General features: G+C 38.4%; 1 protein-coding gene across 5 annotated transcripts in view; it reads left to right on the forward strand.

Moving 5' to 3' along the window:
- Positions 1 to 16,604, forward strand: part of LOC138185055 (neural-cadherin) — a 235,953-nt gene that overhangs the window by 40,830 nt on the left and 178,519 nt on the right. For 3 of the 5 annotated variants that reach the window (XM_069123654.1, XM_069123662.1, XM_069123655.1), the window contains 8 exons: positions 194 to 385; positions 1,434 to 1,680; positions 1,844 to 2,063; positions 2,479 to 2,755; positions 3,402 to 3,997; positions 4,292 to 4,438; positions 6,566 to 6,757; positions 11,077 to 11,267. In XM_069123654.1, the coding sequence (XP_068979755.1) occupies positions 194 to 385; positions 1,434 to 1,680; positions 1,844 to 2,063; positions 2,479 to 2,755; positions 3,402 to 3,997; positions 4,292 to 4,438; positions 6,566 to 6,757; positions 11,077 to 11,267 (2,062 nt within the window). Of the gene's footprint in view, positions 1 to 193; positions 386 to 1,433; positions 1,681 to 1,843; positions 2,064 to 2,478; positions 2,756 to 3,401; positions 3,998 to 4,291; positions 4,439 to 6,565; positions 6,758 to 11,076; positions 11,268 to 12,626; positions 12,818 to 16,604 lie in introns of those variants that run through there. The other 2 variants (XM_069123653.1, XM_069123656.1) reach the window with 2 other exon arrangements.

Consider the following 16,604-nt stretch of genomic DNA (forward strand, 5'->3'; position numbering starts at 1 on the left):
TTGAATATACCGCCTATATACAGAGCAATTTCATTTGAAGGCTCGCGTTAGATTTAACAGGCCAAAGGTCAAAGCGTCGGACAAGATAACGTCAAATGGTATTCGGTCACCGCCTTTGAACACTGTCCACCGTTTTCTGTCAATGGGAGGTCACCATTGCCAAGCTGTATCAATAACCGATCGATGATTACAGACACGGACAATCAGCGTGTCATTATCAACGTGAAGGACGTTAACGACGAGCCACCGTACTTCATAAATCGGCCTCTACCAATGCAAACGGTCGTACAGCTGAATGCACCGCCGAATACTCACGTGTTTACCCTTCAAGCCAGGGATCCTGACACCGACAGCAATATTCACTATTTCATCGTACGAGATCGAAGTACGTATGAATTGGATATTAACGTGTATAACCCATAACGTTGCCAATCGAGCCGTGAAAACGCAGCGTAGAAATGCTCGAACGTTACGTGCATTTCGATTGAACGCAATTATCTAGCCTGTAACGCTTGTATAACTGGGAATTACTCCGCCGTATATGGTGTAATACCATAATTGCGAAGGGAAATTATGACGGGTAATCGATATTGCGAGCGAAGTTTCTTAATCGTTCGACGCTTTGAGTAGTTCACCGCAGGATTCCGTGGATCGTGGGAAAATATATGGAAGATAATTTATCACGGCTGTCGTGTTCGTAAAAGTATGGGGAAAAGTATGTAGCCGTGCATGCGATGTAGGTACAGATCTTCCTAAGGATACTCAAAACAGCGAATAGTATCGCACACTGTATCTTCCGACTTATCTATGATACCGACGAATTTACAGAATAGATACAACGAGACATTAACAAGTATTTTCTTTTTAGTTTTGTAACGATGTGGTAATTACGTACGCCGTATCGTGAGATAAAGTGGTATAATGAATTTTCTATGGAATGAAATAACTTTTAATTAAGGCTTGATAGCGGACAACGCGTTATCTTTGTAAAACAAGTAATGGCGAAAAAATCCACGAAACCAGGAAATGTAAAATTCTGTAACGTTGAATACTAAAATTTTATCTCGTTGATAAGAGTTGGAGAAGAAAACAACGATGATAGAAATAACGCGATAAAAAGTTCTATAAAATCTACAGATCCATCAGGGGAAGGAAATGAAAGATTCAACCATTACGATTTCAATTCTCGGGGAAAAGAAAAATAAAAGACAAGAAAAAAAAAAAATAGGAGAATAGTTGAAAAGACTGAGAAAGGTATATAATAAGTAGAAAATTGACGATGATTTGCGACAAAAGTGCTAGTTACCACGGGGACCGCTTTCCATGAAATATCCACGAAAATCCCGCGTGAATCATTCAATCCCTCCCGTTCAATGTCGGTCGCCATAAAATTATTCAGTTGAAAAATAAATGGTGCGCGTTTTACTTTGCAGCTGGAGGCCGTTTCGAGGTAGATGAGCGATCCGGCGTCGTACGCACCCGAGGGACCGATCTTTTTCAGCTGGACATGGAATACGTTCTGTACGTGAAAGCGGAGGATCAGAACGGCCGTATAGATGAGAGGCGTTTTCAGTCGACTCCTGAGGAGCGTTTATCGATCGTAGGTGGAAAACGCGCGCCGCAGTTCTATATGACGGCGTATGAAGCTGAAATACCGGAAAACCAGAAGAAGGATTCCGAGTAAGTTGAACGCTTTTCAAATTTTGCTGTGCAGCTGATGCTTTCGCTTAACTCGTTTCACGTATGGACTTACGAGAGCAAATAGATATACCTATCCTGCAACTTGATTTGATACTGTAGTTATTCTACACTTTCAAGGTCACGGGGAATTATTTTATTTCAGTATCATATCGGTGAAAGCAAAATCATTCGCCGATCGTGAAATTCGGTACACGCTGAAGGCACAAGGACAAGGTGCAGCGGGAACATTCAATATCGGACCAACCACTGGCATTGTGAAATTGGCGAAAGAATTAGACTTCGAAGATCTACGTCAACCACACATTTATTCTCTTAGTGTCACAGCTACCGAAGATTCTGGTGGTTTCTCCACGTCAGTTGAGGTAAATATATCTGCGTCTCTTTGCATTCGAATAAATGTTATTTACAATCCGGGATATCTGTAAAATTGTACTCGAGATGTGGAGTATTTTTCAGGATGAAAGTGTCGTTATTTTACTTGATAAAAAATTACGCTACTTAACGAAACAAACGATACATAAATAAAAGATATTTCAATAGAGAACCGAGCGCTTGTAGACGCAAAAGGAATATTTTTTCGTTAAATAATCAAATTACGTATTATCAGTTTTCTACTTTGAATTTCCTACTATAAACCGGTATTTTGAGCATTTTTTAATCACAACTCTTTTATATAGTAAACCGGCGATGTAAAGAAAACTAGGACAGCGAGAAATTGTTATCAAATCGTCGACTTGATCGAGTGATCGTTGTTCAAATTGTCGCATAATTTTCCAGTTAACCATACGGGTTTCGGATGTAAATGATAACGCACCGAAATTCGAATTGCCTGATTATCAAGCACACAACGTGGACGAGGACATATCGTTAGGCACAAGTATACTGAAAGTGAAAGCAACCGATGCGGATTCTGGTGCAAACGCGGAAATAGAGTATCTGGTGTCGGACGACCACTTCAGCGTGGACTCGAGTGGGATCATTGTTAACAATAAACAGCTGGACGCTGATAACAACAATGCTTACTACGAATTCGTAGTTACCGCCAAAGACAAAGGTATATGTTCCCTTTAGTTCGCTATGTACTTTTCTAGATTTCTTAATCTTTTACTAAAATATTGCGGTTGTATTTATTTGTCTTTTATAAATGTTACGGGATGAAACTTGAAAAAGTAAGATTGAATTTTCTATTTATATTCCGCAGTTATAGTACGTAAAGTAGATTTAGTAAGTAAAGAGATTGATGACACTTTAATGCGTGGATTCATCTTTCAGAAATTCAATAAAACTTCTATCTTTTATGTTCTCGTTATTTCAGTTTGAAACGAAGAAAAGAATAAAAATGTATTATAAATAGCATAATCATCCATTTTTCAACCCTTTCAGGACAGAATGTTTCTTTCTTCTTTTTTTTACATTTTCAGCCACGTTTTGTTTAGCAGTTATCGATAATAGAAATACGTATTACTTTTTCTGGTGTTTTTGCAAGGAACACGCTAAAAGCATAACGCGCTAAATTTTCAAGGCAATTTTTGTAAGGAGTGTTTTCTTTGCTCTTCGTAGAGCGTAGAGCTTGATACCTCATTTGCAAGCATATCATTTTTTCATATCATTCTTGGCCCAATTTATGTACCCATTCTTTTCATATTTTTTTCATTCTTCATTCTCGTATTATTTCCTCTGACATTTGATTACGTTTCCAGGTGAACCACCGAAAACTGGCACGGCGACAGTCCGCATATATACGAAGAACAAGAACGACGAGGAGCCAAAGTTTTCGCAGCAGGTGTACACGCCAAACGTGGACGAGAACGCCGGACCTAACACGCTGGTCACAACTGTCGTCGCTTCCGACAAGGACGGCGACAATGTTCGGTTCCGATTCGTCGGTGGTAATACCACATCCGGCCAGTTCGTAATCGAGGAGATCACCGGTGTGATTCGTCTCCATGGAAAAGCGATCTCTTTGGATAGAGATAAATACGAGCTGAACGTGACTGCTCTCGACGACGGTGCTTGTTGCCCCAATGGAGAAACCACTACACACACCAGCACAGCTGTTGTCGTGGTCTTCATTACTGACGTGAACGATAACAAACCAGTTTTTAAGGAATGCAGCATGTACAATCCGAAAGTCGAAGAAGGTGCGCCAAATGGTAGCACCGTAATCAAGGTTCAAGCTACTGACGAAGATAAGGGAGTGAATGGACAAGTGAAATACTCGATCGTACAGCAACCGAATCAGAAGGGAACCAAGTTCACCGTCGACGAAGAGACTGGACAAGTTTTGACGAATAAGGTATATTTTGCTATTAAGTTAGTTGATTAGAGAATTTATGGTAAATGGATGTAGGTATTGGCGAGTATTGCGAATGTTTGTGCAAGTCAATTAATAGCGTTATGAAATGTTTTATATTTTTTCTTTTTTCTGTGATGCAAAGTTTGAAAATACGTTTCTTTATGTTTGAAAGTAATACGAGTGTACAACGGCTTCCAAACTTTTGCGAAAAGTAATAATTTAGTAAATTAACGAATTGGAGAATTAAGGAATTAAAGTTACCAGAGTTTATTAAAACTACTTTGATATTTTCAGGTATTTGATCGTGAAGGCGATGATGGCAAATTTGTATCAGTTACCGTTAAAGCAACGGATCAAGGTGAACCTTCCTTGGAAGGTGTTTGCTCCTTCACTGTTGAAATCACCGATGTTAATGATAACCCACCACTGTTCGATCGTCAGGTGAGTAAAAGTATAAAAAACTATAAGTATTACTTGCATAATGTACATAATTTACAAAATGAACACCATTGCACAATTTAAGAAACCAAACGAATTGTTTCATCATATTCCAAAATCTCTGTAAAAATTTATATTGTTGATTTACTTTTCGATCTTTATAAAGCAACTCTAATTACATTCGCAGAAACTTCCTTAACAAAGTACCCCAAGCTCGCGTAATAAATCAAAATCATTAAATTTCCTCCATCAATAAACTACTAAACTAACAGTAAATACAGAAAACAGCCAGAAGAATAACGAAAATTTTCATGTAAAGCATTTCGAAAGATAGTAGAAGGTGAGCTTTTGCTTTGTGTTTTGTTTCGTTTCGATATTTCAATTAGTTTCCCAGATATTACGTTTTAAAAACTACGTTTATAACGTTCATATTGTCGTATCGTTTATTCAGGTATGACCTACTTTATTCTTTGAAAATGTGTACGTTGCCAGTAGTATGTGATAGCAAAAAGTTGCTGACTCCACATCACTGATCACAGTGCGATGCAGGTGCTTGGGGTAGGTCAGGTGCAACGTGCGAGCGAAAAATTCGACAGTTAAAATCCCGATATCTAGAAAATTAAATTTCATATCAACTTGGAACGGAGGGCATTCTAAAGGCGAGACTATCAAACAGTTATTAACATTATTATAAGTAAGGATTTATTAGAGAATGTAATGTTATTAATTCCAATTTTTGAAGAAAGGAAAACGCAGTAACATTTAATGATTGAATTTTCAAACAGAAAGCCTTAATAGACAGTTCTTTCAATCAAATGTCTTCAAATGGAAGACTGATAAACTTGATCGTTAAAAATACTTTTATACTTTCAATTTATACTTATGTTCTAATCGTAAGTGATAAATTTACGTTAGGATGTATTTTAAATTGAAGAATTAAAGGATTAAAGTTGTTAGGCTGTAAAAGATATTTCGAAATTAACATTTTCTTAAATATTAATAAGACTAATTAACGACCACAAGTAGAGAACATAATTCGCATTTCTCGACCTTTATAGCAACATACGCTGTACAAGTAGTAAATTTAAAAAATCAAAAGTTAAACGTTGCTAGATTCTAGAAGGTAGTTCCAAAATATCTTCTTTTTAAATTTCGGTAAAAGTAATTGATCTCGATCTTAATTAAGCTATAGATTAATCGTATTATCAGAATATTATCAAAATGTGAGAGAAGAATCAGGTTAGAAGCGGATAAATATGCACTCCTTTCAACATATGCGAATGTTTTAGTAGCAAGTACATGTTTGACGTCTCGTTTCATTTGTATTTGTGCCGTGTCTCATTTGGACAATTTCCTGATATTCATCGTCGGAGCAAAATATCAGCGGACATTCATTGCGAAACGAGAGGCGAGGGTGGGCGGGCTAAAAACTAAAGAAGAGAAAATTGCCTTTCGCGTGGTGGTATTGCGGCACTTGATGCCCTTTGAAATTCAAGCGTTGACTATGGCGGTACACAAAGGGACACGTTCGAAGGAAATGCAAAAGATGCTTGACCGGGCCATTTTGCACTTTGTGCGCCGGAATAGCTGTTCGGAATAAATTAACAGACTCTTGCTCGAAACAAATGAAAGAGGATCTCTTCGTGGTTTGCATATTATTCGTTCGCCATATGTCAGTCTTTTCTCTTTCCCCTCTCGTTTATGAAATTAACATCTGATGCTTTGTTGTGCAAGTATGTGCCATTCAATCTGGAAATTATCACAGAGAAATTTCATGGAAATCGTGAACTATATTGTTTTCTCTCTATAAAGTAATCTATTTCTATTTTTCTTCTCTCCTCCTATATATATATATCCAGAAACGTTACATGTTTTTATCTAAAGACAAAATTTCTATTAAGTTTTTAATTTAAATTTAATCTTACTTTAACGGTAATGTAGTTACGATGTTTCATTTTTACTTCTAGAGAAAAATCTTTTTGCTTATAAAAGAAATAACACCACAAATTAATATAAATAGAAATAATTTTTCCCAGTGTAAATCTCTTAATGATTAAACGTGGAATCTATCATTCATAGAAACCAGCTCCTCGTTTATAAATCCGCAAATGAATTCTCATCTATTTTCAGCGATACGTAGAGAATGTAAAACAGGACGCCAGTATCGGAACAAACATTCTTAGAGTATCGGCATCGGACGAGGATGCCGATAATAACGGTGCCATAACGTATTCGTTGAGCTCTCCTAACAATGAACAAGGATTGGAGTACTTTGAGATTCAACCAGAGTCTGGTTGGATCGTCTTAAAGAAGCCTCTAGACGTGAGTATTCTCGTTAATGAAAATTTACATATATGACTCTCTTTAACAGTAACAACAGCAATCGTTCTCTGGAGGACCACCGTGTGTTCTCGAGCAAGAAACATCCGGTTCTTCGAGCTGCGTCTATCAACCATCACCTTTTATGCTTCGATCGCGTTTACAAATATTTATCGACATAAATGTACGGTATTAGAACGTTATAACGTATTTTCATACAACGATGGTATTATATCGTAAAAAAAAAAGAAGGGAAAAACGACAAGGAAGAAAAACTAAGCGCAAGTTTCATGATGTCAACGAAGAACTGATTAATAAGCCGAGAACGCACGTGGCGTTCTCCAATATTATTAGATATGCCCAAATTTACGATATACACATACACGTATATGTACCATAAAGGATACTTATACGTGTGTGTGTATATTGAAGAAATATATATATAGATATATAGATATATTTATATTTATATTTATATGATATAAATACAAAACTTTTTGTGAGTGTACACCTTCTGCCGATATATATCTCTATATTGTACGTTTACGTTGACTTACGTTCTTTAACACGAATCCGTTTTGTTGCTGATCGGATAACTTGTATACTAATATACGTTTTGGTCGGCAATTATTTCTCTAATTATCACTAATATGCAACGAAATGAGTTTCCTTTTTACGGCACATGTATAGAACTTTTTAATTCCCATTGATATGCACAATGTGTTCACTATGGTAAATACTTAGCTATGCCTGATTTCCTTCAAACGCTTCATGTACCTGAATCGATCGACCGTTCGGGCTATTTTCGCAACAGAACACTCTCTCTCTGTCTCTCTCATTCTTTCTATCGAGAACATGCTCGCGGCGCGAGTACCTTTTAAACAAGTTCCAATCGAGCTATCGAACACCTCTTATCTCCAAGTTTTGTTCATCGCCGTGTCGATCGTCAACGTACGTCATTCTATCTTTTTTCCTTATTTTACATAAGTATTTTTTATTTCCTCTTGATCACTTTCGTTCGATCTGTTTCTTTTTTCTGTTGTTCCTTCAACGTTCGCCTGATAACAAAAAAAAAAAAAAAGAAAAAGAAAGGAAGAAAAGAAAAGAAAAAGCGAAAAAAGAACACATTTCTCGGCATTTTTATTTTTCGATCGTTCAGAAAGATTCGCGTCTTTTCTTCCCGTGCTTTTGTTTCACTTAAATTCTTGTTTCCCGTTCGCGATTATTTTCGATTCATCGGAATATTTTCAATTACGAAAAGAAAAAAGAAAAGAGTAAAGGTGAATCGCGGCGCGGTTTCGAGTTGCGCGACCCGGGCCAAACGACTCGTGACAAACGAGCGCGTGCACTTTTCATTATCCAACCTTAGCCACGGAGAAAGACTGTCTGCGTGTTCTCTTTTTTTTTTTTTAATCATGGTACTCTTTTTTTTGTTCTCTCTCTCTTTTTTGTATACGCGTCACAGAGCGCCGCGGAGAAACGACACCGGGAAGGAAACGATCGAATAACAGAGCAAAAGGAAGGGAAACGAACGAGACCCAACTAATTACCTTTTAATTAATTCTCCTTAACTTAAAATACTAATGTGAATGTTTTTCAAAAGGGAAGTGATGTTTTTTGAACTTCCAGGAGCAGGTGGGAACGACATTTTTTGAGCCCCACGTACGGTGTACTTCAACCTCTACGCATTTTGTGGTGCATCAGACATAAACAATTTTTGAAAATGCTTGCAATATTTTATATGAATGTGTTTTTGATTCCTTTACAGGAACTCTGATCTCTCTCTCTCTCTCTCTCTCCACCTCCTCCTCTCCCTCTAGATCTTTCTTTCACTCCGTTTCTCGTATTCTTTCGTTTAAACGTTTTTTTCGGTCTGTTTCATTCTAAATTTTCCCTTTTTCGTTTATTTTTGTTCCTTGAACTTCTCGTTTCGTGCATTTTGTTTTCTATACGATTTGTGAAACTTCTCTTTTTCTCTGATTCTCTTTGTGAATATTCATGAAGTTAAATCAGTGAAAGAAGTAATTTTTAACGTTTGCATTTTGTTAAGAAAGAAAAGAAAGTACATCGAAGGATGCCTTTTGATCTTTGTATTTTTTGCGTTCTCTGTACACGGAGCAATTCTTTGTTGCTTTTCCTTTCGCGTGTTCTTTTGCATTTTGTACTATTTTTCGTGAAGTTTTCTTCCCTTTTGTCCGTCCGACGCTTCCTCACTTTCATCCTCTGTGCTCCCCGCAAACCACGACGTGACTGACAATGAGCCAAAAAAATAAAACCGGAAAAAAAAAGAAACGAGAGACATTTTTTGCCGAGAGTGCAATAACGAATAAAACCGTAAGAAATCTGTCCGTGGTGTGACATTTTTTCTTCTGTGATTGGGGCGGCATACCACTGTCGTAACGAAACAGACAAAAATATATATATATATATAAAAACGGAATAATGCAGATCTATAAACACACTCGACGAGGCAACGTAACGAAAAAATAGTAAAATAAAATAAAAAAAAAAAAAAAAAAAAATACACGGTAAAAACGTCCATCGGTTTTTGAGTGTCGTTAAAAAAAACGAAAGAATCAGACGAGGGGTCGTCATAATTTTTTTTCCTTCTCTCTGTAACTCCGGTGTTCTTGATCTAAAATCTTTCTTTCTCACGTTACCCTGTTCCTCCTGATGCCTCTTTAAACGCATTCTTGCTTGCATGCAAATGCCTGCATTGGTTGATTTCGTAAAGGAACTAATTTGAATTTCTTATTGTTTATGTTTGTGTTCATTGCACCATTTACTTTCTTCGGATTTGATGATGACAAAAAAAAGGGCTGTTTTCCAGTAAGTAGGAACTACATTCTTGTGTTTCACACTTTGCATCGAGAACACCACGAGTGGGTATAACATGATACGACGATCATTGTTATATCGGCGCAAGAAAAAGACAGAAAAAAAGTAACGATAAAAAGAAATACGAAAACATGACAAAGAAGCCAAAGAATATAAGTATCGAGTTACGGTATAATACTAGAGCGCATTTCCGTTCTAATTAATTCAATGTGTATTTCAATTAATTCGATTTGTTCCATTAATTCGATTATTTCGATTATTTCGATTGTTTCGATTGTTTCGATTATTTCGTTCACCTCTATCGTTGTTCTATGATTATTAATTGTCACTCGGAGACGTCACTCTGTTTCTTTTTTTTATATCGCTCTCTCTTTGTATCTGCGTCATCGCGCTTTTTATTTTTTTTTTATTATCCTGGTCTCGAGTGTATCCGTAGGTGAAGGACCTCTTTATTGTAAAGTATTGCCGATAACGTGTTCACTGAAACTTTTCCGGATCGATCGACAGAATCATCGGGTTGGAAATTTTATGAGAATCGCGTAAAGTTTGATTTATTGGAAATTTTGTTAATTCCTGTTTAGACGTTTTACCATACATTTTTTAAGGATGCTAAGCATTAAAAAATTATCTAAATTTATATATATATTTTTTTTATGAATTCATAATACCCGCTCATTTATTTAACTGTAACGGAAAATTGTAACGAAAGAAAATAATTAAGAAAAAAACGTTATCGGCATATAAAACTTCAGATTCTTCAATGTGATTCAAAAGTAATCGTGAATGAATCTTAAAGAAGCCGTACGTATGAACATTCGAGTTAAAGTAAAATTATATATCGAACATTCATATTCATCGTTGTATAACAATAACAATAGGTAAGTATCTTTTATAAAATTCCTTCTAGAGACTAATCGTGAAATTAGCGTGAAAATTTGCAATGCGAATCATTTTTATCACACAGCAAGCGTCAGGGTTACCCAGAACTGATTCGATAATGCTAGAAATTTTCAGGTAAATCACAGATTGGCAGACGCGTGGAAGAATACCTCTAAACGAGTTTTTCGATAAAAAGAGGTCTGGAACAGTAAAAAAAAAAAAAAAAAAAAAAACAAGAAAAAATAAAAACACATACACAAACAAAAATGTAAGATAAAACGGATTCCCTCGAGACTACATGGTCCTTCACTTTCTTCTATCTCTTTCGTTTCATTTTGCGATTAAGAGATACCCTTCGGGTCGTCCTCGACGACCACGTTAACCGCGCTCGCCACCGAGTGACTTATCTCTCGTTAATCGCCAATCAAAAATAATATACATAGATGTATATGTAAAAAAAAGAAACAAAAACAGCTGAAAGAAAAATGCAGGAACAAACAGAAAAAATGAACCAAAAAAAAAAAAAAAAAAAATAAACAAAAATCCGCCAACAACAATCCTGAAAAAATGTCCTGTGAGTTGACGGCCCAATGTTTTGCCACTAGCGTGACAGCTATCGCCTGCGAGTACGGGCCTCCGACAGAGGGATGCAAGTGTTGCACGCAGACGTGGACGTTGAGTTAGACGTCGTAGACAGAAACAATAAACCACCTGTGTGGGATGCGAATGTATACGGCCCCATTCACATCAAAGAAAATGTCACAGTGGGTACTGTAGTGACGTCGGTGAAAGCCAGGTTTGTATGCTACGACATGACCGAGACAAGACACGTGACATGCCGTGCCGTGCCATACAGTGCTACTCCCATTTTTTTCTTTTTCGTTTCTTTGTATCGTTCTGTCTCTCTTGATTATCGTCTCTTTCCGTTTCCCTCTGATGCTTTTCTTTCACCATACGTTCACTGTGTACCACTTACGTTCACCTTATACCTATCGTAGCTTCACGTTCTGTGTATCTTTCGATCGGTTCGTATCGTTACGTCTCTCTGTGTACACTTTGATTTCTCTCAGTGTATTTCTTCGTTCCTGTTTATTTTCACACGTACATGATGTATTTTGACGGGAGAGGAAGCATGTATGGTTAAGCACGGCGCGGTAGATCGCTGATTGGTCGGACACTCCTACTACTACTACTACCTACTTACTACTACTGTTACTACAACTACTACTACCATTACTATACTATTACCACTACTATCTATCCCTTACTTATGTTAATTGTTATCATTCGACGGAACCGATTTTCAAGAAATCATCGACAAATCGAATCGCACCGAGCTCGTCTATTTTGCGAGCGTGGAAAATTGAATCTCAATGGAATATAAATTGGAGCCAAAGGATTTTTGATGAATCGAGAAAATCGGTTCCGACGACTTTAGCGGAAAACATTCCTAGATGTGTACGAGTTCGGAAAACCGGATGCCGGATTGTCCTTAGCGCGATGATCCGTATATAGGGTAGGCGAAGATGTAGCGAGAGATCGAGGTGCCCTCGATGAAATACACGATTTTGCCCATTTGTTTCTTCTTCCTCACGTGTATCCAGATACAGAAACACGCAGGCGCAGAAGCTGGGCATCAGCGATCAGCGATCTCCTTCTTTGGAGGGACGAGTTGGCGTCCCTCGTGGGTGTCAGCACACTCAGCTTCCTGCTGGCGCTAGTCCTGCTTTGCTTAGAATGTAATCTCGCGCTAATAAGTAAGGTAGAACGGTAAAGCGGCTAATCAGAGAGCAGGATATATGACTTTTGTGGGAGGAGAGACTTCGTCCACAGGCGGACAAGAATCTAGGCAGAGACACTGATGATCACGCACGAGCAGGACTGCTACACCAGGATGTGAAAATATGGCGCACAACAGGCAGAAATTGAAACATGGGAGAGAGAGAAACGGACGACGAACAGACAGAGACCGCACGCGAAGAGGGAGAGAGAGAGCGAGAACACACGTGACAGAAGTCCTCCCGTGCTCCTCCCGAGATCAAACAAAAAAAAAAAAAAAAAAAAAAAAAATAATTACTGCCACGAGTCATTACGACTGACACTAACGCCATTTGTTTTTTGTTCCCGTTTGTTATGTACACGCGGTCTGGTGTAGCGTGAGATGTACAAGCTGGAAGCGATGGCCCAAGACAAGGGTTTCCCGCCCTTGTCACGAACGGTGGAGGTACAGATTGACGTTGTGGACCGTGCGAATAATCCGCCCGTATGGGACCACATAGTGTATGGGCCGATCTACTGTAAAGAGAACATGGCCGTTGGGGCTAAAGTTGTGTCTGTTAAAGCCAGGTCTGTCACACTGTTAATGCTCCGTGCGGCTCTGCACGAACCCGCCCTGCACGCAATCTCGTGGCAGTATTGTTCTTGTGCACGTTAATTGATATTGTGTACGATTCCATACACACACGCATCTATAAACTGACACAAACACACATACACGTATATATGCGCGCCTATATCGGTCAAGTAGTTAGCGATGGGCTTGAGAATATACAATACGTAGCTTTAAGCTGACGACGATAGTTTCGAACGTAAGACAACCGATAACGGGATCGTTTGATTTTTCATTGTCATTCGTTTGACGTTTCGATGATCCGTCAGAGTCTTGAATGTGTTAGCTGTCTGGACAAACTGTCTTGAAATCGTTTGAAAACTTCCTAGTAGTGGTAGAAGCTGCATCAACGCTGAACCGAGTATAATACAGAGAACAATGTTGGTATAGATCGTTGGTATAGAAAGCTACAGGAATACTACGTATTTTGGTATACTCATACTGCTGCATGCATACGTTCGATTCCAACATTTCAAGACTTCCGACGTTTCAAACCATTTAAGATTCTTCGTAAATGTTGAAACTTGAACTTGAGTTCGTTTGAAAAATAACTCGCTTCAAATTCCAATAGAACGTAATTTTCTTAAGGTGGTGGGAGGGTCGCGAATAAAAGAGTCGAACGCCCATCGCTATACGTGACGACACGCGGCGAACACAAGCACAGATGGACACGCATACACGTCAGGTGGTGAGCACGAGTATCGGTTTGAGCAGAAAAAAGCTAAATGAAAGAAAGAAGAAAAATATGGGGGAATACAGCGAGCAGTTCGTTTGCCAAAGCTCGTTCACGTCACTGTGATTCGCACGAGCCGCGCGTATTGTGCGGTCAGCCAAAGCGTTTCGTTCGCTCGGTTGTCGATGTATATTACCGTGAAAAAATGCCGAAAATGCAGCGCTACCTGCACTTTCGCTTTTCCACGATACTCGCGCATACGGGGTCCAATCTTACCCTTTCGTCGCGATGTTTAAGAACGGCAAAGAAATTTTGGTATTTTTCAAAACGATGAAACTACTTTTTGCGTAATCCGATGACGTTTTGTTGCATTTTTGCGAACGTGTCGCGAACAATATCGTGAGCTCTCTTGTAACAGAAATCTATTGATTTTAGGGTGTAGTTGAATTACCGTTTTCACAGGGTGTTCTCATAATGGCGAAACTGTTGAGTACGCGGTATAAGAAGAAGCATTTTCTTTTCGTTGGAACGAAGTTGTAGCTTTATCGAGGGGATCGAATTATGATCTACGCGAATTTTAATTTACCATACTAAAGCCTTCTATTCACCAATTCAGAAATTAGGTCAGTAATAAACGAGACAATAAGTTGCCGCGTGATATCGAAGTCCGTTTGATTTAAATTTTCAATAGAAAGTTTCAATGAATCATAAAATTGAAATGGCAAGAACGATTCAAGTAATTCAAAATTAAAATTTTCACGTATAGAATTGTTACGCTTTATATTTGCGACAGTAATAACGATTATTTCTTATATTTCTTATTACAGTAACAAACTTTTAGTCACGAAATAATTAGTTTCAAAATAAATCTTCGTGAAATATGAACGTAAATAGTAGTAAAAATAAGTAAATCTCTACTTTAAGAAATATGATTCAAGAAGCCAAGTTTCGTTAACACAGAGGAGGTATAGTTCAAGATATATATATATATAATTTATCCAACGTAAATGCTTCTTTTTCTAGACGTGCTAACAAAAGATCGTAATGAAAACGTGACGGGAAGCGTGTGTTCGACGTGTGGTTTTCAAGCGGAACGTCCCAGAAACAGATGGACTTCCGGCACGAACGGATCGGTTAATTGCGTGTGCATTTGAACCAGATGCCGTGACCACGTGCTGCCGGTGCGGTATAGGGGTCATATCATCGTGTACACAAAGTGCAAGCACTCGGCATAGCGTCACGCGATCGCTCGAATGTCAAACGCGTGCCAATTTCTTCCCTAATACGTTTGCGGTATGGGCAACAGATGGGTTCGCGATGCTTTGTTACGAGCTCGAGTTCCATATACGGCAATTATACCGGAAAGGGTAATAGAACGTGAAATTTTGCATATTATTACGTATACAAGCAGTAGTCGGTATGCTATTAGTTTGCTTTCATCGTAAACGATATGTATTGTATACATAAATTGATTGGCTGTAGATCATCGGGCGATCGCGTTGCAACAAAACGTCTGAAATCCAGTGTCGTTCGTTCTATCAACGAGTACGCTGAATTTCCAGCGCAAGGACGCAGGATTTAAAATAAATTAAAAATAGACAGCAAAGGGTAAACGATCACCTACGATTAGAGGTGGTGTCCAGCAGCAATTCGCGAGGATGTAAGCATCGGGCAATCGAGTGGCGGATTAACGCAATCGGTAGCGCGCATGCAGCGCGCTCGAGGGGTAAGCGAACTCGCGGAAGTCACATTCGTTCTAGCGATTATCCAGGTAATCGCGGAAGCCGGATTTAGCCGCAGCAGACTCATACAATTAGTGTGTGTGTGCCGTAAATATTTTTTGGGCATGCGTTTTACAAATAGATGCTTCCCTCAGACGTTGGTAATTATTTATTATATTTTTCAACCGATTAATTTGGCCCGTTCAACTGGTTCGATTTCATGGATCCCCATATTTTCCGTTCTATTCTCCAATCGTTCTCCTTCTGTTCTCATTTCTTTGTGTTTTTGTCTCTGGTAACTGTATTTTTCTGCACCAGATTGGCTTTTTTCAAAATTCTCTACCTCTCATTGTTTTCGTCTACGTTTTCGTGTATCTACTCGAATTTGCTCGCTGTCCGGTTCCATTTAGCGTTGGAATCGTGTGTCGAACGTCGACGAGCACCTCTGCGGAGATGACGTCGCGACGACACGTCGCCAACTAAGCATTCTGCCGATAATAGAAATGAGAAAAAGATAGCAAAAGAGGAAGGAATTTAAAATGAAACGATTTTCAAAGTCGAATGTCGCGTCGTGTCGTCCAAGCATCGTTCGCCATTTTTGCGTTCTCATCGACCTTTTTCCTTTTTACAGTTTATTGCGAGACTTGCATTCAGTATAGATCGTCGATCTGTATACATATATATATACACATATATACATATATCGTATATATATATATACATTTTATACATACGTATTGTACATTACGTGAATGCCGTATTAATTTTTGGGCATGTTTCGTCAGTTGCTTATCTGCGGTAGGTTACCGTGTATTGTTCTGGAAAGTGACCATTCTCTTTTTCTTTTTTTTGTTCTCCTGTCCTCCCCCTCGTTTTCGTTCGTCTCGATATTTTGTATCCACGTTTCCATTGGAACAGTCTGAATCTCTATTTTCCTCATTTTTTCGTTTCTTTTCGAGAGCGTAGTGTGTTCTCGTAGTGGTTTTTGCCGGTCAGATACGTATTTTTGCGCCGATCATGCGGCAAGCTGAGTAACAATTAGATTTTGAAACTTCCTTAGTTAGAGCATCTCTTGAACTTATATTCGTTAGTCGGATTATGTCGATCGAAAATATCACGATCGATGTAACGTGATTTGAATGCTCGGTTAGCTTCCCAAGAAAAATATATTAAGAAAAAAAAAAGAGAAAAAAGGAGAATATAGCTAAAAACACATGGAAAAAAGTAATCGATGCGAGATTGCGTTTGAGAATCGACAATTGGAAACGGTGTCGTACAGAGAATGCTGGAACAAAGGCGAAAACGATGATTCTGAGATTCTCTTTTCATTTGTCAACGATGCTAATTAAC

This window comes from Bombus flavifrons, chromosome 11 (genome assembly GCF_040668555.2).
Source record: "Bombus flavifrons isolate JBK064 chromosome 11, iyBomFlav1_principal, whole genome shotgun sequence".
In the NCBI taxonomy this organism is placed as follows: Eukaryota; Metazoa; Arthropoda; class Insecta; order Hymenoptera; family Apidae; genus Bombus; species Bombus flavifrons.